Source organism: Schistocerca cancellata, chromosome 1, assembly GCF_023864275.1.
Source record: "Schistocerca cancellata isolate TAMUIC-IGC-003103 chromosome 1, iqSchCanc2.1, whole genome shotgun sequence".
Taxonomy (NCBI): Eukaryota; Metazoa; Arthropoda; class Insecta; order Orthoptera; family Acrididae; genus Schistocerca; species Schistocerca cancellata.
Genome location: NC_064626.1, coordinates 594,158,905 through 594,183,147, shown reverse-complemented (window position 1 = coordinate 594,183,147; position 24,243 = coordinate 594,158,905). Strand labels below are relative to the sequence as shown.

The 24,243-nt window shown below is 41.6% G+C and overlaps 1 protein-coding gene across 1 annotated transcript in view; it reads right to left on the bottom strand.

Moving 5' to 3' along the window:
• LOC126088654 (cytochrome P450 4g15-like) overlaps positions 1 to 24,243 on the bottom strand; it is a 112,161-nt gene that overhangs the window by 47,294 nt on the left and 40,624 nt on the right. The window contains exons 4-5 of the mRNA XM_049906857.1: positions 16,005 to 16,295; positions 10,410 to 10,613 (exon numbers count right to left, since the gene is read on the bottom strand). Coding sequence (XP_049762814.1) covers positions 10,410 to 10,613; positions 16,005 to 16,295 — 495 coding nt within the window. The remainder of the gene's footprint in view (positions 1 to 10,409; positions 10,614 to 16,004; positions 16,296 to 24,243) is intronic.

The window sequence follows — 24,243 nt, the reverse complement described above, 5'->3', positions numbered from 1 at the left end:
CTTCAACTGCTACACCAGACGGATTAACAAGTGACTGGATGAAAGCCTTAGACTCACTTAGTGATTTTACGTAGAACCAGAATTTTCTCGGATTCTCTGCCAGCTCTTTTGCTAAGGTATGGTTCAAATGGCTCTGAGCACTATGGGACTTAACATCTGTGGTCATCAGTCCCCTAGAACTTAGAACTACTTAAACCTAACTAACCTAAGGACATCACACGCATCCATGCCCGAGGCAGGATTGGAACCTGCGACCGTAGCAGTCGCGCAGTTCCGGACTGAACGCCTAGAACCGCTAGACCACCGTGGCCGGCGCTAAGGTATGATGGTGGTAATTGTATTATTCAGATATACAGCTTTTCACAGACACATGAATCTCTACGAATCTTTCCTTGTCGTCATTTGCGCGTTCTCTTTTCAACCGAGGGTGGGATAGCATCCGCTTCCTCAACATTTTTGGAGTCGGGTTATTAAACCATGTTGGGTCTTTTCCGGCCTTAATCCACTTACTAGGCACATAATTCTCCAGACCACGATTTGCAGTCTGCTTAAACTTTCCACACAATTCCTCTGTGTCCATGTTACTGGAACCAAGTGACGCCGGTTCACCGTCTAAGTGAGAAGCTAACAACTGTTTATCTGTTCTTTCTGGCGGAAACACTCTCCTAGCCTTCTTAACTGATTTATTCACTTTCGTAACCATAGTCGCTATAATGACATCATGATCGCTAATTCCCGTTTCTGTACTGAGGTTGTCGATAAGGTACGGCCTATTTGCAGCTAAGAGATCTAAGATATTTCGACTGCGTGTGGGCTGCCGAACTAGCTACTCAAGAGAGTTTTCAGAAAACGCGTTCAAACGTACTTCGCACGAATGTCTGTCTGGACCCCGTGCAAAGAATCCATAGACATCCAAGTCTATACTCGGTAGGTTAAAGTCGCCTCCAACTAATATTTCATGGTCTGGGTTTTTACGATCTGCTGACCGTAGATTTTCTTTGGATGGCTCTAGAACTGCCACAGTAGTATCAGGTGATCGGTAAAAATATCCAACAGTTAATGTGGTTCCACCGAGACCTGTTATATGCAACCAGATAACTTCAATGTCGCACTGAACTTCAACCTCTATAGAGACAATATTTTGTCAACTACAATGAACACTCTCCCTCCTATGGCCTCTAACCTTTCTTTCCGATATACGTTCCATAAAGCGCTAGATATCTCAGAACTTTCCACTTCTGGTTCCGGCCAACTCTCGTTTTCGAGAATAATTTGAGCGAGTGAACTTTCCTGGAGAGCAGTAGATTCTGGAACTTTGTTACGAATACTCCTACAATTGTCTGACAAAATTTTTACGGTCTAAGTGTCTTTTCTCTTAACGTAGTCTGACTTTTCTTGCTGCATATCGACTGGCGAGTGTTTATCAGAGTACCTCAAACTACCGCCTAGCATAAAAAACCTCATGTGCTCTCCACAAGTACTCTGCTACCTGAGCAGCTGTTCCCTTCGTGAAGTGCACCCCTGACCTATCAAGGGAAGTCTACAAATCCCCAACGGATGACACAGGTCTAGATATCTGCAGCCAAGATCGTCACAGAGTCGATGAATCCTTTGGTTGAGATCCTCCACTCGTCTCCAAACCAAAGGATACCGATTAACTCTGGGAACAATGCTGAAAATTGTGAGCTTTGCTTCTATCCAATGCGTGATGCCAGCAGCCGTCAGCAATTCCACTAGCCGCCTGAATGAACTGAGGATGGCCTCAGAACCCATGCGACAGGTGTCGTTGGAACCGCCGTGAGCCAGAACTTGCATATGATTGCACTCTGTACGCTCGACAGCTGCAGGCAAGGCCACCTCCACATTTCGGATGAGGCCCCCCAACAGACATATCGAGTGCACATCGCCTTCCTTTGCAGCCTATCTAAGGGGCCCCCTAACTGGCCTAACATGGGAGCTACCGATAACTAGTAAATCCCTCCCACCGTGCGCCAGCTCGGACCCTGCTGAGAGAGCGGCCACCTGTCCACTCACAGCGTGAATGGGTGACACAAGACGGCCTGTCTTCGCATTGATCCTCCGTATCGAGCGATGTGAACGCTTTACCACCCGCCACTCAATCTGCTCGGAAGGTGGATCCAGGAGGTGCCTAGGCAGCAGAGCCAGCGGCGAGACAAGCAACACCTGAGGTGTTCCTTGCGAAGCGGCAGATTCTCCGCCACCGGTACAACCCGAGGCAGCACCTGAAGGTGATTGACAGTAGCATTCAGCTGTTCACAAACTGCGGCCAGCCCCTCCTGCGGCGCGTACAGCACACACACATCCTACCCTTTCTAGCAAGACTAACTGTAGAAGTAAACTATAAAAGCAGACAAAATCTTAGGTATGCGACTTGCTCCCTTCTGATGTGTCACCAACGGACGTTGATGCCTCACTGAGTTACGTAGCTGCCGTTCAGGAGAAATGAAAACTGCGCTACCGATTGCCTTGTAAGTAGGCTGTTTAGGTGTTTATGTTGGTAATTCCACGTAGTGCTGTGTATGAAAATCGCTGACTGCACTGTGTGCAGTCTGTGGGTGGTTGGACTCATTGTCGGAATATTCGCTTGTGTAGTGTTGGGCTGTTGGATGTGAACAGCGCGTAGCGTCGGGCAGTTGGAGGTGAGCCGCCAGCAGTGGTGGATGTGGGGAGAGAGATGCCAGAGTTTTGAGAGCGGGCGACCTGGACGTGTGTCCATGAGAAAAAGGAAATTTGTAGGACTGGATGTCATGAACTGATATATATTGACTTTTGAACACTATTAAGGTAAATACATTGTTTGTTCTCTATCAAAATCTTTCATTTGCTAACTATACCTATCAGTAGTTAGTGCCTTCAGTAGTTAGAATCTTGGCATCATTGGCGCTCGCTGTATTGCAGTAGTTCGAGTAACGAAGATTTTTGTGAGGTAAGGGATTCATGAAAGGTATAGGTTATTGTTAGTCAGGGCCATTCTTTTGTAGGGGTTATTGAAAGTCAGACTGCGTTGCGCTAAAAAATATTGTGTGTCAGTTTAGTGATGATCAAAATGAGTAAAGAGAGAAATGTCTGAGTACGTTCAGTTTTGCTCAGCTGTTTGAAAATCAAATAACGTAAGAGTTTTTCCAGAACTGTCATTCTTAATTTTCAAAGGGGAAGTTTCAGCCTGAATTTACACTTACGAAATCGAGCTTACACAGAAACACACGATCTACATTTAAGAAATATACTGTGAGGAAAGTACAGAAAAAAGTAACCACTTAACTTGCCGCTCTGGTGATGTGTATCAGCCGAGAGCTGGAGCTTCACTGACAGGCTTACGAAACGAACGGACGCTTGTCTTCAAAACAAAACAAATGAGTAACTGCTGCGTTTCAAATTGAATGAATTTAGATCATCAAACTGCGAGATTAAACCTCTTGGACTTGAAAAAAAAATCACGCCCGAAATTTAAGAAATATGCTGCGATGAAAACGCAGGAAAAGCTAAACACTTAACTAGCTGCTCTGTAGATGCGTATCAACCGAGAGCTGGAGTCTCGTTCATTTTACCGACTGAGCCGGTATGGCAGTGTGGTTATTTGATTTAAATGAAATGTAGAGTGTGGAGTTCCTTTTTGTAAGGGGCGATCAAAAAGTTCCCGTATGAGGGCGTCGCTGCAGTGTGTACGCAACATAACGCGACTTCGTGAGTCGCATATACAAGCACGACATGTAGCGAAGGGATCAGTGTGGCTTTCGTGCCTTTCCGACACGAGTGCGGTAACTGCGAGAAAGTGAACTACCACGACGTTATTTCCAAATGCGTCCAAAGAGGACCAACGTGCTGTTAATATCGGGTAGCATGCCTGTCGAAAACCACCGATGTGGAATGGTGCGCGACAAGGGGTGCTGTTGCTGCGTGATAACACACGTGCTCATATCCCAAATGTCGTAACGCAGAAGTTACGCCAACTCAAGTGGGAAACATTCGAGTACCCGCCCTAGAGCCCTGATCTCTCCCTATGCGATTATCACGGGTTCGGTTTCTTAGAAAGGGCCTCGTAGTGTCGGCGATTCCTGTCGGAAGAGGATGTGCACCAGGCAGTTACGGACTTCCTCACGCAGCAGAGCACGGTGTTTTATCAGATGGAAATCTCCAAACTGGTGCGTCGGTGGTACGACTGCCTCAATGCTCCCGGTGATTTTGCCTGATCGGCATACCAATTCCGGACTGTACGGCTTTCGAACAGAAACTTTTTGATCACCCCTTGTATTATTAGCTGCTGTGTGAAGCTGAGACCATTATTCACAATTAGTTTTGCCGTTTTATAGTCTTTGCAACGCAGCGACGACAGTTGCTTCGGAACATTAACAAAACTAAATGGTTCAAATGGCTCTGAGCACTATGGGACTTAACATCTATGGTCATCAGTCCCCTAGAACTTAAAACTACTTAAACCTAACTAACCTAAGGACATCACACAACACCCAGTCATCACGAGGCAGAGAAAATCCCTGACCCCGCCGGGAATCGAACCCGGGAACCCGAGCGCGGGAAGCGAGAACGCTACCGCACGACCACGAGCTGCGGACATTAACAGAACTGATCAGTGAGATGCGTATTCTAAGGCCCCGGTAACGATTTCCAGTGGATATTGATTTTAGGTCCGCTATAGCTTCGGTTCACTCCAGAAGACCTATAAAAACTTAAACTTTTTTAGAGCTCGGGTCGCAATACTTATCCAGTTTATTAGTAAAGGTAGCTGCCGAAAGCAGGCTAACTACATCCGTATACAATTTTCATATAGACAAAACAGCGTAAGAGTTTAAAATCAGACCAGTGGTATTTATTGACATCAACTAAACCTCGGCAAGCTCACTTCGTTTGCTGAACATCAGCTCCAACTAGGTACTGGATGCGCTTATTGTATTCGATAGAGAACTATGCCTACCGAGCCTGTGTACGTTCATAGAACTGAAACAGCCGCCAATATGACCGGAAAACACTCAGTCAGAATTCTAAACTCGAGCACGGCTAATTCTTTCAAGGCCTTCTGCTCTCGAAGGAATACTTGGTACGTTATTCTATTTCACATGTTCCAAACCGTTTCGAAACCGACCCCTTTCGACCAGTCAGACTCAGTAGCCCCATGCAGGCAATTTCATTGACTCTTTCCCGAACCCGGTACCACCACTCCATTGCAAAATGCTGATTCAGATCTGAGCTTCCCCAGCTGTTTATTCCCAACAAGCGCTGGGGAACATCTTCCATCCTGACAAAACAAGTCTCACTTGAGCCAACGCCACAGGCCTCCATCATCGCTCATTTAGGAAGATTAGGGGAAGAGTGGTCCATCATCTCCACACCGAAGAAAACCTCCATCCCCCTGGATGCCGTAAACTAATAGTATTTGATAAACATCTCCAATATAATAGTTCTATTGAAGATTTTTAGTGATTACACTCACAAACAACCTGTCTCGTCTGTGAAAATAGTTATTTTTGGGATAATACGTCAAAACATCTTTCGACATCGTGTTACTAATCTCTCATTTGTTTCTTTTTTTATTTTCAGATTAATTTTATTGCATCCAGAGGTTGCATAAATTCGCCAGATCCGTTTCGCTACGTGTTCTGCCATCTAACAGACAAATCCCATGGGAGGTCTTTTACACCGTTTCTGAATAAAGCATACGAGCTACACTTCTATTGAAATGTAAGTACTTGTAAATCTTGGGCACCATAATTCATCTGTTTGACATGTACATGCAACTTGTGTGGTTCGATAAGGAAGGGGAAGAAGAACAACTATCTGGTATTCGGAGTTCTACGACGGAGTGAGTCAACCATCCCCACCACAGACATTATTTCTATTTGGCAAATGTCACCGGATTTTCCAACAAAACTCGTGCATCTGTATTCAGACCTTCGCTCAGTTTCTAAAGCAATTCCATACTATCCCGTCGCTTGTCCAACACCAGTATCACTTACAGTATACAGGTATACAGTTGATAAGAAAGTTCTCTTTCATCTTCCAGCAACGTATCAGACCCTGACTTCCAATCTGCAGATCATTTAATGAACAATGCTGATCTTTGTAACCACGTACGGAACCTGCCACTAACAAAACATCAAGTTGAAATGCTCGGGTTCAACCTTTAAGAAATTTAATTTGCTAGCACCGCGTTCAGTAACATATTTTCGCCACAGACACAAAGTACTTGTGAAACTCTTCGAAAGGAGTGATTTGCTACCATACGGACGTTCAAGGTCTCATGTCTAGAATCGAGCTGAAACTCAATACTGAAACATGGCGATTGCTCATCGACTCATCTAAAACAAATTTTGAATCAGTATTATTGCACAGTGGGAAAGAAATACACAACGGTATCAGTTGCATACTCCACCCACCTGAAAAAGACATATTAAACTATGTCGCTACTTCTTGAAAAAATACGCTATCATGAGTACATACGGGGTTTCGGTGCTGATTTAAAAGCTATCACCGTTCTCATGGGAATGCAGACAGGATACGCCAAGTGCTCCTGCTATATATGCCAATGGGACAGTGGAGATAGGAAGCACCACTACACAAAGAAAAAATAGGCAATCAGAAACACAATGCAGACAGGAAATAAAAATGTCCTTCGTGTGCCGTGCCAAAGTTATCACGTCACCGCTTCACCTCCAGCTGGTACTCATGCAGAACTTCATAAAGACACTAGACAACGACCCAGATGCTTTTCGGTATCTGCACAACAAGTTCCCAGGGCTGAGTTACGCGAAAGTGAAAGAAGGTTTGTTCATAGGTCTACGAATAAGGAAGGTAATTGCTGACACCCACTTCCAAGACGTACTGAATGAGAATGAAAGAAATGCATCGATGGCATTCAGATCAGTTTTAGCCAATTTGCTTGGAAATTATAAATCTGCTGATCATGTAAATGTTGCAAAGAACTGCAGCAGTGCGCAGAAAAAGATGGGTGGCAACATATCCCTCAAAATTCATCTCCTCAACTTCTTCCCCAAAAATTTAGGTTCAGTCAGTGAGGATCATGGTGAACGTCTTCACCAAGACATCTCAGCGATGGAGAGACAGTATCAGGGCCGGTGGAGTACAGCAATGTTGGCTGACTACTGCCGGACACTTCAGCGTCGCACGCCGAATGCTCAACACAAATGCAAGTCTACGACCATGAAATTCAAAACAAACACAGATTAAGGAGTAGTCCCCATTGTGTAATGGTTTTATGTGTATAATATATCTTGAACTAGATATTTCAATGCAGTATATGTGTCACGTAACTCGCCATTTTCTTAGCTAATGCCATGTTCGTTAGTACACCATGTAACAACAATTGTTCTAGGAAAATATAAATGGTTGAAGGAGTATATCTAAAAACGGTGGGTGATGGAGACAAGTGGTTTGCATATTTTCAATCAGCATGTACCAAGATATTCACCAATTTTTATCATTTGTTTTTCAGTGCTATAGAAAGGTAAGGCGACTGTCTGACACGGCAAATTCACAGAATATGAGACAGACGGGATTTATTGTGAGTGTGGGAGTCGAGTAGGAGGAGAGGGGAGGGGGAGGGGAGAAGCCAGTATATGGAACGACCTCTCAAACCAGTTTTTGCGAACCTAGTTCCATCGCATTTACAGCACGCAATTGCTCGCTAGCATAGCCTCTGTTCCACAGACGGCCGTACGATCACGCGATACTCCAAACTGTTAAATTTTTCATGTCGGCAGCACCAGTATCTCCCCAGCACAGCAACTATCTCTGATACAACTACTCGTATGTGTAGAATGAGAGGCGAAAAATGCGAAAATCAAAATTAATTAATAAGCATGATGGCAGTATCCAAAGAGAACTATGTTTGGGATCCGACATGGTGACCTTTGGCCACTAGGCCGCCGTTGAATGTGTTAATGGTTTGGGCCATGAACGCACATACGTCTCTTTTTTTTAATTGACTTTCTTCTTTATAATCCTTCATTAAATATATCTAAACATTTATGGATACACTCATTAAACTTATAGTTGTTTATTCATTTTGACTTTCACTTTTTTCATTCCTTTTATCTCTGTGTTTCATCTGACATTTCACTTCTTGAGTACAGATACATGTTCGTTCTCTTGATGTTTAGCAGTTCCGTTGAGGCTATATTAATAACATTGACATATAGATATGATGATGATGATGAGCGTTTGGCGTCATTGGCCGGGAGGCCCCTCGCGGGGCAGGTCCGGCCGCCTTGGCGCAGGTCTTATTACATTCGGCGCCACATTGGGCGACCTGCACGCCGGATGGGGATGAAATGATGATGAGCACAACACAACACCCAGTCCCTGAGCGGAGAAAATCTCCGACCCAGCCGGGAATCGAACCCGGGCCCAGAGGACGGCAATCCGTCACGCTGACCACTCAGCTACTGGGGCGGACACATATAGATATGACATGACATGATAATTAAAATATGAACTTTTATAATGTGGTGGTGGTTTTCAACCGAAATCGGTATTGTAGTGATAATAAAGGACATATAGACAGCTGCATGTCATGCATTTCATAAAATGGTGAGGCACAGATACTCGAAGATCTTTCGCAGCTCCAGTCACTGCAAAACAGACTACGGTGAAAATTTCAGTTTTGGAGGAATGCAACTATTATCCATGCGTCAAAAGAGCCTTGTTGCAGTTACAGAATCAAGTAATGCATGTATTCTCTATGTGTAAAAAGAAAGCCTTATTTCATTTTCAGAATAAGCAAGTAACAGAGTTTGCATAAAATGAACAGTCAAGAACAGAATTAATTGAATATATGAACTAGAATACCATGAATGAGTATCTTTTGAATCCATTACATCACCATATAACCCTAAGTGAAACAATCAGTATAAAAATCTCGACTAAAAACAGAAGTTGTCCACATCAACATTCTTTTTAATGTAGATTACTTGCGTTGACGCCTGAACACATCAGCGTACCTCCGAAACTAATCTTGCTAATCTCACTTGATAATTAATAAAGACTGATAGAAACAGTGTAGGCATGGTTTAGTGAAACTTTTACGTACAACTGTGCAGACACAATAACCTTTTCTTTTACAGAAAAAAATGAAACTGCTATTTTGTCATCATGTTTATTGTCTTACAGCAGCACGGTAGTGTCCACGGATATAATAATTTTGAAAAATTGTAGCAGTGTGGTTGTCATATGCATGGTATTCGTACTTCACTTCAGGTCGCTAACAGTTAAAGATATTCGATCGCTTTAGCCAAATAATATCAGACAGTTCTTTGTACCAGGACTTAGACAAGACGTGTGCAAAACTCAAGCTCAATCAGATCAGTAGGTTCACGAACGAAACACATTAGGTTCACGAACGAAACACATTTCCTCGACCTGATATGCCTCCAAAACAATTTGGGATACGAACGAGTAAATTTACCAAACTGTCCCTCAAAAACTGAGGATCTGAAAGAAAAAGAAACTCTTAACGAATGAAATAAAAATCTGAGGGACACAAAATACATACTGATACGCTGCTGCAGTTAACCATAGACGAAATGAATTACTTTTAATGCATTTCTGATCTTGTTACTTATTTTATATTTCTATAAAACTCTTCAAAACAACACATTTTAACATCTAAATTATGCTCCTTCGGGAACGTGTGTAGTCTGATATCGGATTTAAAAAGACCTTGAATTAAGTTGTCCATAGTGCAAGGATGTTGCGGGTCCAGATGAAGTGCTCTTTTCGCATCTGCGTCGAGGTTTACGTCTTGCATGACCTTCCTAAGCCGCTCCAGGCAAATGTCAGGATGGTTCCCTTGAAAAGGACGCGGCTAATTTCCTTCCCCATCCAAGAAACAACCTGAACTTGTGCTCCACCTCTAAACATCTCGACATCGAAGTGATGGTAAACCATAATCTTCTTTCCTTGTTTCTTATCGCAATGTACGAAGACATGTGGCGGAAAGAAAAATAAAAAGTATCTTTCCAGATTTTAGCTTTAATTCTCTCACAACATCCAGTTAGATGCAATCTAGATTTCCCCATTCTTCAAAATTCCCGCATTCACCTGAAAAATCTCAACTGACAGGACGTAAGACGTTCCTGACGACGCAGTGCGTGCTCTATATTTTCTGTTGTGGTTCAAATGGCTCTGAGCACTGTGGGACTTAACATCTGAGACCATCAGTTCCCTTAGAATTACTTAAACCTAACTAACCTAAGGACATCACACACGTCCATGCCCGAGGCAGGATTCGAATCTGCGACCGTAGCGGTCACGCGGTTCCAGACTGAAACGCCTAGAACCGTTCGGCCACAACGGCCGCCTTTTCTGTTGTGATTATGTGTCTTTCTCACTATTTGTCGTACAGCGCCGTGACCTACCTTGAGGATCCTGTCCAGAACGTTGAGCCGGGCGATGTCTTCGACGGTGACCTCCCGGTGGTAGTCCCGACTGCCCCTGCCGAACACCTGGTCCACTTCTTGGTGGGCGGCGCTCTGCCACTGCTGGTTGAGGCTGAGCAGCGCCAGCGCCGACACCGCCGTGTTGGCCGTCGTATCCGTCCCGGACACCACCAGCGTCCTCATCTGAGCAGCCCAGGAGCAAATGTGACGCCATGAATTTTCAAACGTATCGAGTAGGGTAATTCACGCACCGAGTAGGCAGCTCTCAAAACAAGCGTTGCTCATTTACCACTGATTCTACGAGGTGCATTCAAGTTCTAAGGCCTCCAATTTTTTTTCTAATTAACTACTCACCCGAAATCGATGAAACTGGCGTTACTTCTCGACGTAATCGCCCTGCAGACGTACACATTTTTCACAACGCTGACGCCATGATTCCATGGCAGCGGCGAAGGCTTCTTTAGGAGTCTGTTTTGTCCACTGGAAAATCGCTGAGGCAATAGCAGCACGGCTGGTGAACGTGCGGCCACGGAGAGTGTCTTTCATTGTTGGAAAAAGCCAAAAGTCACTAGGAGCCAGGTCAGGTGAATAGGGAGCATAAAGAATCACTTCAAAGTTTGTATCACGAAGAAACTGTTGCGTAACGTTAGCTCGATATGCGGGTGCGTTGTCTTGGTGAAACAGCACATGCGCAGCCCTTCCCGGACGTTTTTGTTGCAGTGCAGGAAGGAATTTGTTCTTCAAAACATTTTCGTAGAATGCACCTGTTACCGTAGTGCCCTTTGGAACGCAATGGGTAAGGATTACGCCCTCGCTGTCCCAGAACATGGACACCATCATTTTTTCAGCACTGGCGGTTACCCGAATTTTTTTTGGTGGCGGTGAATCTGTGTGCTTCCATTGAGCTGACTGGCGCTTTGTTTCTGGATTGAAAAATGGCATCCACGTCTCATCCATTGTCACAACCGACGAAAAGAAAGTCCCATTCATGCTGTCGTTGCGCGTCAACATTGCTTGGCAACATGCCACACGGACAGCCATGTTGTCGTCCGTCAGCATTCGTGGCACCCACCTGGATGACACTTTTTGCATTTTCAGGTCGTCATGCAGGATTGTGTGCACAGAACCCACAGAAATGCCAACTCTGGAGGCGATCTGTTCAACAGTCATTCGGCGATCCCCCAAAACAATTCTCTCCACTTTCTCGATCATGTCGTCAGACCGGCTTGTGCGAGCCCGAGGTTGTTTCAGTTTGTTGTCACACGATGTTCTGCCTTCATTAAACTGTCGCACCCACGAACGCACTTTCGACACATCCATAACTCCATCACCACATGTCTCCTTCAACTGTCGATGAATTTCAATTGGTTTCACACCACGCAAATTCAGAAAACGAATGATTGCACGTCGCCATTTTAAATATTTAAAACAGTTGTCATTCTCTCCGCTCTCGGTAAAATTCCATCTGCTGTACGGTGCTGCCATCTCTGGGACGTATTGACAATGAACGCGGCCTCATTTTAAAACAATGCACATGTTTCTATCTCTTTCCAGTCCGGAAAAAAAATCGAAGGCCTTAGAACTTGAATGCACCTCGCAAATACGATTAATAAAGGCGATAAAGAAGAATTGAAGAAGAAAATCCAGGAAGACATAAAAATAAATGAATCAAACACTACACAAATCCAGGGGTCTACAACACTCATTGCACACACGCACACGGACAACACCATCACTAGACAACAAGGACTCAACGCCGAAACTCAACAGACAAGCTGCCTCACACGGAAACAAACTGACACATACAATTCGTGAGCTCAAGAAACAGGGAAAAAAGCTAGCTTATCAAAACAATAACTCAATACAGAAACGTTTAAAGAAGGAAGATAACAGTGACATATTTAAGAAATGTGGAACTTGCTAACTCCATGGTAACGGTTGTGATTCTCTATACGTAAGACAGACGAACAGAGCACTTGGAACAAGGTACAACGAACACAAAAGAGCATGCAAGTATGACACCAGCCACTCAAAATCTGCAGAACACCTCCGATACGAAAATTACCAAACTACCACAGTAAAAACAAAAATGAAAACAGCCAGATTCAGTAACAAGAAACCGCTCCTAAACCTACAAGAAGAATTCTAAATCCAGAAAACCATCACGGAAAAGAAACACATATTAAATGATGAATTCTTCTCGGGTTATCAGCCGAGTGGTGGCGTCGTCTTGTCGCAACGTTTCAATGAGTTTCGTACCCATCATCTTCTGGCGAAGGTTTCGCCAACTTCGCCAGAAGATGATGGGTACGAAACTCATTGAAACGTTGCGACAAGACGACGCCACCACTCGGCTCATAACCCGAGAAGAATTCATCAGTGCAATACGCCAAGAAAGACTGAAATCGCACATATTAAATAGCCAAACAAACATTAGCAAGCAAACGTTATTTAAACTAATCAACATATAGTACATAAATAACAATCCCTCTAGATACCACAAAAATAGTATCACACAAAGAGGAGCGCCTACCCACCATAGATCACCCAGTACCATACCACAGTGAAGTAAAAATTCACACAAACACATACGTTAGGATACATTGTCTATCCCTTACACACACACACACACACACACACACAGCGACAGCAGTCGTTCTCACGACCACAAAACAAAATGAAAGACGATCGCATCCCGTAACACAAAAACAAAGCAAACGAGGCGACGGAGAAGGCACATAATAAAAAAAATGTACGTATATCCTGCAGGGCCAAAGAAACTGGTACACCTGCCTAATACCGTGTAGGTCCCTCGCGAGCACGTAGAAGTGCCGCACGACGACGTGACACCATGAATCCTGCAGGGCTGTCCATAAATCCGCAAGAATACGAGGAGGTGGAGATCTCTCTTCTACGCTGCAGGGCATCCCAAATGTGCTCAATAATGTTCATGACTGGGCTGTTTGGTAGCCAACGGAAGTGTTTAAACTCAGAACAGCGTTCCTGGAGCCACTCTGTACCAATTCCGGACGTGTGGGATGTCGCATTGTCCTGCTGCAATTGCCCATGTCCGGCGGTATGCACAATGGACACGAATGAATGCAGGTGATCACACAGGATGCTTATGTCCGTGTCACCTTTCAGAATCTCAGCTAGACGTATCAGGGGCCCCATATCACTCCAATTCCACACGCCTCACAACATTACAGAGCCTCCACTAGCTTGAACAGTCCCCTGCTGACATGCATGGTCAATGGATTCATGAGGCTATCTCCATACCCGTACCCGTCCATCCGCTCGATACAATTTCAAACGAGACTTGTCCGACCAGGCAACATGTTCCCACTCATCAACAGTCCAATGTCGGTGTTCACGGACACAGGCGAGGCGTGAAACTTTGTTTCGTGCAGTTATCAAGGGTACACGAGTGGGCGTTCGGCGCCGAAAGCCCACATCGATGGTGTTTCGTTGAATGGTTCGCACGCTGACACATGTTGAGACCCCAGCACTGAAATCTGCAGCAATATGCGGAAGGCTTGCACTTCTGTCACGTTGCACAGTTATCTTAAGACGTCTTTTTTCCCGTTCTTGCAGGATCTTCCTCCGGCCGCGGCAATGTCGGAGATTTGATGTTTTACCGGATTCCTGATGTTCACTGTACACTCGTGAAATGGTCATAGGGAGAAAATCCCCACTTCATCGCTACCTTGGAGATGCTCTGTCTCACCGCTCGTGCGCCGACTATAACACCATGTTCAAACTCGCTTAAATCTTGATAACCTGGTATCGTAGCAGCAGTAACCGATCTAACAACAGCGCCAGACACTTGATTTCCTATATACAACTGTTGCCGACCTCAGCGCCATATTCTGCCTGTTTATACAAATCTGTATTTGAATACGCATGTCTATACCAGTTTCTTTGACGTTTCAGTGTATTTCACGTCGGTGGAAGTGCTGTATAGAAAAATCTAGCGCATTTGTGAAGAAGAACCTTAGGACTGAACTCAGAAACAAAAAAGGAAGTAATAACTTAATAATAAAAGTAATAACTTAATCATTATTATAGTAGTACGTTAAAGCATGAGAAATGTTCATGATCCTACAAAAGAGAATTGTAAGAAAACCATATTGTCACAGTGACCATTGCAGATATTGAAAATAAAACGAAGTGCGTATTCTCTAAATACGTAACGTCAGATAAAGAAGATCCAAGTAAGATTAGTACGTTTCAGCAAGGGTTCGTTCAACATGGCCGGGAGAACCACACAAATTCTTATTCATCTCCAGATGACGCGTACCCAGGAGCAGACATAGACTCAGATCACAATAAAGTAGTGATGAAGAGTAGACTGAAGTTCAAGACATTAATCAGGAGGAATCAATACGCAAAGAAGTGGGTTCCGAAATACTAAGGAATAACAAGATCCGCTTAAAAGTTCTCTAAGGCTATAGATACAGCAATAATGAATTGCTCAGGAGGCAGTACAGTTGAAGAGGAATGGACATCTCTAAAAAGGGCAATCACGAAAGTTGGAAAGAAAAACGTAGGTACGAAGAAGGTAGCTGCGAAGAAAATTCTGGTGTATCCAAATGAATGATTGGCGCAAAGAGGCTGACCAGTCGAGGAGACACTGCTCCAGAGGAGTACCAACCTTGCGGTTGAACCTTGAGTTTGATTACTTTATTTTTATTTGTGGTAAGTACCCATGGGACCAAACAGCTGAAGTCATCGGTCCCTATGCTTACACACTGCTTAATCTAACTTAAAGTAACTTACTCTAAGGACAACACATACATTCATGCCCGAGGGAGGACTCGAACCTCAGACAGAGGGAGCCGCGCAAACCGTGCAAGGCCCCCTAGACCACGCGGCTACCCCACCCGGCCTGTGTTTGTTAACATGTGTTTTGCACACCAAGAGTGGGATATTTCTGCCACATCCCCTTTTTTCCTACGCTGGCAATAACTTTGACACATCCCCTCCAAGGAGAGTTTTCGTTATTTATTAAGTGGGCAGGTGAGAGCTCTGAACTGAGATACTGGGTGGTTCGTGTACCAGTTGCTGATTTTTTTTGGGAAAAACAAGTGTCACAACTGCAGTAGCACAATCTATATTGTGAGCGGCTCGCTATTTACTTTGCAACCCAACGTCTGTTGCTTAGTTGGTTATGATTTGTGGTCTCGTTCCTCTTGTATGATTATAGATTTGCTTATCGACCAGAGAGACTGGCTTCAATTTCTCTTTGGTCTATAATTTCGTTTTGCGTGGTTTCATGATACTGCGGCTAACAAACATTATGAAACAGACCACAAGTTTCAACTTTATGACTACGCCTCATGGCGGCCAGAGTGGCCGAGCGGTTCTAAGCGCTACAGTCTGGAACCGCGCGACTGCTACGGTCGCAGGTTCGAATCCTGCCTCTGGCATAGATGTGTGTGATGTCCTTAGGTTAGTTAGGTTTAAGTAGTTCTAAGTTCTAGGGGACTTATGACCTCAGAAGTTAAGTCCCATAGTGCTCAGAGCCATTTGAACTGCGTCTCATCTAGTTCGGTACACAAAGGCGCCGCTAACCTCGTCAAAGACCTCCTGGTGAGACAGCGTGTGCGCACGCAGCGACCGCGTGAGTGCCGCCACGAGGGGCGTCTGCCCTTCTGCCAGCGGGTCTTCCTTGAGCGATCCGTCCTCCTGCTGCGGGCTGGCCTTCGCCGGCTCGTGGTCTGCTGCAGAGTCCGCGGCGAAGAGCGGCGTCGTTAATGTGGACATGACGCTGGAGATGAGGCGCACCACCTGGCCCTGGTCGCGGCCCGCCCTGGTCAGCGCCAGAACCCAGCCCAGCTGCAGCCACGGCTGGAAGATGCGCTCCTGTCAACAACAGGCGCCGGCGTCACCCCGCGTAAATGCAGGAAAAGAAAAGAGAGGTGGAAGAAAGGACAGGACTCAACAGCTCGCTGTGTAGTGAGATAGAATTTATAATCACACTACTCTCTTTACCAGCACAGAGACATTAGATAATTATTTCTATACACATTACATAATTAGTGTGTTTTCCCATTGTTATTCGGAAAATAATTACAAAATTTTTATTTTTTATGTTTCATGTAATATTAGATGGGTAAATCATGTAACTAACGAGGAGGTACTGTATATAATTGGAGGGAAGAAGAATTTGAGGCACGACTTGACTAGATGACGGAATCGCTTGGTAGGACACGTTCTGAGGCATCAAGGAATCACCAACTTAGTGCTGGAGGGAAGCGTCGATGGTTAAAATTGTAGTGGGAGACCAAGAGATGCATACACTAAGCAGGGTCAGTAGGATGTAGATTGCAGTAGCTACTCGGAAATGAAGAGGCTTGCACAGGATAGAGTAGCATGGAGAGCTTCATCAAACCAGTCTGCGAGCACAGCAAGCTGACATTGCTCCATTTGTTCTCCTTTCGTGCAACCATTATTATTGCAATAGCAACTGAAAAACAAAGAAAAACGACATGAAGAACTGTACGAATTTAACGTTTGTATTAAGCAGTTCCATATTGTATCTCGCAGGATTGTCTGACATCTGATTCAACCTTAATCAAGATAGTTACACTCAGCAGCTGTAATTTGCAACAATGGGCAAATACTAATGAGTGATTTATCAGTGTAGAGAAATAAAATTATAATTTCGCCATTTGGATAAAATAATTTGGCAAAGTGTTCTAACTTGGACGAAGTTTAAAATCATAATAAGTGATATTAAAGTATTATTCAAACTACGAAACACTGTAGTGGCAAAGATTATATTATAAAGTAGTCGTCTTAATAATGTGGAAATTTTATCAGCGAAAATGATAACCAGTTTACGAGAGTTATGAAGTTTATTGCTAACTAGAGAAAAAAAGATATCCAAATATAACACACATCCATTACTGCAATAAGATATAATGTAACTAGTGAACAATGATTTGTGTTTCTTAAATATCTGTGGAAATTGCATACCAGTATGCATCCTAATCACTCTTCCTCATCTCTGTCTGTCTATAACCTCCTCCTCACTCTATTTGTCCATCACCTCCTTTCCTTCCTTCCTCCCCCATCTCTCTTTCTCTCCATCACCTCCTCCCCCTCTCTCTGTTCATATCCTCCTCCTCTTCTCTCTGTGAATCTCCTATTCCCTCACTCTATCTCTGTCTTTCCTCTCTCTATGTCCATTTCCTCCCAACTCTTCTGGGTGTCCATGTCATTCCTCCACTTTCTCAGTCCTTCAGTCTCATTTATTGGTACTACAAGGAAAACCATGATTGTGAATTGAAGTCACTTAAAATTAGTAAGTAAATTGGTTGGGATCATTGGTATATGTGGTGTGATAGGGAACCCTCGAGTTGATGGATCTATGACTAAAGTACCTTCAGTGACCGTGTTTTCAATACTTTTAATCTGTAAATGTGAAGGATTACAAAGTTTCAGATGATTCATATTCTATAATAGTATTCTAATTATAAGCCAACAAGCCATAAACACAACTGTGCTGCTATCATAGTTAAAACTGACTGCATGAAAGAAACCGAAACTTCACATTTCCAAAGCATGTCAATTTTTTTTCTATTTATTTATTTGAAAAATATGTAGGTTAAGTCCATTGGAAAGTTTATTACAGAGTCATGTGAAAATTTGAAGTAAAACAATCAAGAACTTTTCGAAAATTTTGCTAATAACATTTCCCTACTACGTATTATAAATACATGTTATGTATATTGCAGATTAACATATATATATATATATATATATATATATATATATATTAGAAAATATATAGTCTATGACAGTCCAAATGTTTTTTAGAGTTTTGTGTAAAAATTTTATGTAAATAAATTAAAAACTTTTCGAGTTTTGTGCTAACAATTATTCCCCATTAAATATTATATATATATTAATGTATCATATATATTAAAAATAATGATAATGAACCTTTTTAGAGTACTGTGCAAAAATTTGAAGTAAATTGGGCAAGAACTTTTTGAGATTTTTGCTAAAAATGTCTCCCTATTAAAAAGATTATAGCCTATGTCCATCTGAATGTTAATTAGAATATTGTATAAAATTTTGTTTTTCCTAGCAACATTGGTCCTTTTTATGTTATTTTTATATTTATATACCATACATATTAATAACAATATGTAGTGTATGTCGATCCGAACATCTATTAAAGTATTGTGTAAAACTATGAAGAAAATTAGGCAACAAATTATTAAGATTTCTGCTAATGATGTTTCCCTTTTCTTTATTATGTTAATATTCCTATATAAAATGCATATTAAAAATATGTAGCCTACATCCATATAAATGTTTATTAGAGCAAAGTGTAAAAATTTTAAGAAAAAGCAGAAACGCAATTTTTTAAGATTTTTGGTAATAATGTTATCCATTTACATATGATATATATTATATACTACATATATTAAATCAGTATGAATGTTTATTGGTGTGTCATATAAAAATTTTAAGTAAATCAGGTATGAATTTTCAAGATTTTTAAAAAATATTTCCTATATATATATATATATATTAAAATATGTAAAAAGTATGAAGCCTGCATCCATCTCAATGTATATTAGAGAACAGTGAAAATTTTGAAGTTAATTGATCAAGAATTTTTCGAGAATTTTGCTGATAATGTTTTTCCTTCATACATACATTTGTAACCTATTTCAATCTGAATATTTACGAAAGTATTGTGTGAAAATGTGAAGTAAACCAGTTAACAACTTATCAAATTTTTGCAAACAGTGTATCTCTTTTGTGTGTTTATATATATAACAACAGCCTATGTATATCCAAAGGACTATGCAAACTTCAAGTAACCTAGGCAAGAACCCTTCTATAATCTTATTAACAAAGTTTCCCCATTAAAAATATATAGTCTATGTCTCTCTGAAACTTCATTAATCATGTAAAATTTTAATTTTTGCTAATAATATTGCTTCTCTTTATACTTATAAATCATATATGTCTGGTCTGAACTTCTATTAGAGCAGTGTGTTAAAATTTTAAGGAAATCAGGCAGCAATAACTTCACAAGACTTTAGCTAAAAATGTATCCCTTGCATATACATAAATATTAAGAAATATGTAGCGTATAGCTGTCTGAAAGTTTATTAGAAAACCATGTAAAAATTTTAAGTAAACTGGTCAAAAAACTTGAGATTTCTGCAAAAAAGTACCCAGTACATATTATACAGATTCATATACTACATATAGTAAAGAAGAATGGCGATCTGAATATTTGTTAGTGTGTCATTTAAGACTTTGCAGTAAACTAGTTGAGAACTACTCAAAATTTTCGTTAACATTTCCTTTTTACATATTATAATGTTGATTTATATGTCATATATACTAAAATACCAAACCTATATCCATCCCAATGTTTATTACACTACTGTGCATAAATTTTAAATAAACCATTCATGAACTTTGCGAGATCTTTGCTAAGAACATTTTCACCTTACATTCATTACAGAAACACACACACACATTATATATATATATTAAAAATATGTATTGTATTCCCATTGGAATACATAGTACAGTGTCATGTAAAAATTAGAAACAAATTGGTCAAGATTCATTTCACAACTTTTGCTAGTAATGATTCATCCTTATGTATTACATATATTCATATACTTTATATATCTTAAAAATTGGTAGCCCATGTCTGTGTGAGTGTAGAGTATCTTGTAAAAATTGTAACTGCACCAATCAAGCACCTTTCGAGATTTTCGTTAAGAATGTTCCTGCTATGTATGCTGTGTACATATTACTATGCTACATACTTTTTAAAAGGTATGTAGCCTATGACAAACCAAATGTTCATTAGTGGATCTGCATAAATTCGAAATTTTTGCTAACAACATTTCTCTAATACATATAATATGCATATTATATATCTTACAAAATATATATAGTCTATGGCCGAACATATGTTTGTTAGAGTATTGTGTAATAATGTGAAGTAAATTGGTCAATAACTTTGCAGCCTTTTTTTTGCCAACTACTTTTATCCTACATATATATTAACAACTGTAAGTAGCCAATGTCTGTTTGAATGTTTATTAGAGTACTCTGCAAAAATTTGAAGTGAACTGGGCTAGAACTTTTCGAGTATTTTTTTTTTTTTTTTGCTAACAGTGTTTCGCTATTAAAAATGTTTTATAGAGAATCGTGTACAATTTTGGTTTTGCTTAAAGTGTTGCTCCTATTTATATTATTTCTTTATTTATAAATCACACATATTAGAAACAATTTCCGCCTCTGTAGAGCAGCGGTAGTCTTGCCACCTACCACGCAAGGGGGCCCAGGTTCGTTTCCCAACAGGATACTGGGTGTTGTGTGTCTATCCACATTTTCATCATCACTGACACGCAAGTCGCTGAAGTGGCGTCAACTAAAAGACTTGCAATACGGTGGCCGAACCCCGGAGGGGATATCCTGGCCAATAAATGCCATACGATCATTTCATTTTCATTAAAAACAATATGTTTCCTATATCTGTCTCACCATTCATTAGATTATTTATAAATATTTTTAGGAACTCGGACAACACCTTTTCGAGATTGTTGCAGACAATGTCTCCCTTTTATATATATAAATGTTTATTGGACTATGATTTAAAAATTTAAAGTAAATCAGTCAAGAAATTTTCTAGACTTTTGCTAACAATATTACCCTTTAATGTATTATGTATGTTCATATATTAGATATATTGTAGAAATAAATAGACTATGTCTCTTTGGTTGTTCATGAGTGTATCGTGCAATAATATGAAGTAAATGGGTCAAGAATTTTTTGAGACTTTTAGTAATGACGTTAAATTACGTTGTGTATATATCTCCTAGTAGCATATACGAGGGACGTTCAATAAGTAATGCAACAATTTTTTCTTTCTGAAGGCAGGTTGGTTTTATTCAGGATTCCAATACACCGTACTATTCTCCGCTCTTCTGGCTAAAAAAACCCTATTTTTGCCTTCATCTCCACTTAATGCAACAGCTTTACACCACATTACTGGGAGGGCCTGTTTGCCCAAATGGTACCACTCTATCGGTCGACGTATGTACCAACGTCTAGCGGTATCAATAACCTCCCTGTCATCCACGTACTGCTGTCTGTGTTGTGCGTCCTTCATTGGACCAAGCAGATGGAAATCGGAAGGGGGCGAGATCCGGGCTGATGTATGACGAACAACGGTACAATGAAGTTTCATGAGCTCTTCTTGAATGCGCAGGCTTGTGCGAGGCTTTACGTTGTCATGGATAAGGAGAAGTTCGTTTGCTTTATCGTGGTGACAAACACACTGAAGTCGTTTCTTCAGTTTCCTGAGGACAGCACAACACACGTCAGAGTTGATCGTTGGACCATGAGGGAGGACATCAAACAGAATAACCGCTTCAGAGTCCCAGAGACCATCGCCATGACTTTACCGGCTGTGGGTACGCCTTTGAACGTTTTCGTCGGAAGAGAGATCGTGTGGCGCCACTCCGTAGATTGCCGTTTTGTTTCGTGTTCGAAGTGATGAGCCCCTGTTTCATCGGCTGTCACTATGTTCGACAAAAATTGTCACGATCAGCCTCGTAACGCGCAATAGATTCCGCACGGTTGGTCCTTCCATGTTCTTTACGGTCCCCCGTTAGGCGGCGAGAAGCCCAATGATGGTACACCTTTGTGAACCCCAGTTGGTACACAAGTGTGTCAGCACTACCAACTGAGACGTGCAGTTGTCCAGTTAGGTGTTTAGTTGTGATACGTCGTCACCTCGAATGAGAGTGCTCACACGTTCCAACATTGCAGGAGTCACAGATGTGTGCGGTCGACCAGAACGTGGAGGATCTTACAAGTTGGCACGATCTTGCTGCGATGATGGCAGACGCCTCGCCCATCGACTCACAGTGCTTTTTTTCACTGATAAGTCTCCGTGAACATTCGGTGAGAGCCTGTCAATATCTGCGATACTTTGGTTTTCCACCAAAAGAAACTCAATGACAGCTCTCTGCCTGGAACGCATCACCATTACAGACGCCATTTCTAAGGCTAAGTACAGCGCAGCCACCTTCAACCATCGCCAATTTCATTAAACTATAGGGACTGAGGCGGGAATATTCCATGATTTCCAGCAACAAAGTCCGCATTGTTTCAATAGGAATTGGCCGAGAAAAAAATGTGTTACATTACTTATTGAACGCCCCGTGTTTTAATTGGTTACTATATCTGAGATTCTCTATAGCGTCGAGTAAAATGGTCATCTCTCGTTAAAGTTATATCAGTGGGGTAAATAACTACTACGGAACCGATATACTATGTTGCTGTGCCAACTGCCCCAATATCTTGATACTAATAAAAATGTTCCTAGATACAACCCTCAAGTAAAGAGAAAACAGGCAAATATATTGCTGTTTATTTACATATTTAGCTCCATGAAATATGATGTTCAGGGTATGCAAGCACATGGTGAGGTAACGGCGAGACGTATCACGACAGCTGACATTGATCACTTCGTAGTGGTGTATAAGTAAAGTGTCCTTTAGTCGATCAGTATTATTGCTCAGTATTTCCAGACGCGCAATAATATTGAATGTGTGACGTTAGGATGAGTGGCTGTGAAATAATATTAAGCTGACCAAAAACTTTTGAAATTTATTGCGCTACATATAAATATTGTTACGTCTGTGGGCTCTGCTGACGGTATCCTCAAATAGAGTCTTAGTGTTCACTGTTCATTGTTGTCCTTGTTTACTAAAATGAGTTCAAAATAAAAAGAAAGGTCATTCATATTAGAGCGCATCGAAATATAAAAAACATTTCCAGCATTATGGGATATTATGGCAGATGAATATAAAAACCAGAAAATTAAAAACGATTCTTAATAGTTGTTGCTAACTAAATGTAGACAATGGTACAACCCTACAGCTACAAGTAAACGTTCTTTAAAAAAAAATAGTTATTGTTTAAGAACAAACTTCATTTAAGAACTTACTTCGTGGAACTGCATACCTCATTGCAGCGTTTTGTTTGTTGATTATAGTCGGCACATTTCCATCTGTGTGTCAAATGTAGGAACCATCAATGCAAAAAAAGTTCTGATAATAATTAATCCCGTTCTGTCTAAGTTTTCTCAACAAGTTTCCGTGAGTGAATTATTGACGCTTCTTATATCAGTTTTTCAGCCACTTTCTCTTTTTCTTTTGCTTGCAGCAAAATAGAGCAATTACTAAAGCAGCAGTGTTTTGATTATTTTGCAGTAGTATTCTACAGCAATATTGGCCACCTACGGTCCGCTTAAAGAAGGCGGTTGCTGAATGCTTTCTGAATAGAGAGAGACGGAGAATATTTTTCAGCTACGCCAGTGTGTTCTCTATCTCTGTTCTACGCTACTTACCAAAGACGTTGGAAAAATAAATATACTCTCTGAGGGCGCTATAGGCCAGGGATATTTTGAACCTTCGGCTGGAGGCCATTGTGTTGGAAAGAACCTAGTGAGTTGAAGTGTATTGTGGCTCGTGAGGACACTGTTCGAACAGTATCTCTTTATTGGTGCAAACGCACAGCATTTGTTAGTCGTACCTGTACTGTCTACACATTCCAATGTAGAAAAGAAAAATGGTGAAGAGCTGTGCAAGAATAAATTTAAGAAAGAAACGAATATAACCTTCCACAGATAGGTGGGTATGTTTAGATGTTTTATATTAGGGACTTTCCGTCAGTGCACTGACTTTTTCAGAAGGTGGAAACTTTTCCTTTTGTGCTGCTTACGCTTCTGACACGCGCATCGCCACAGCAC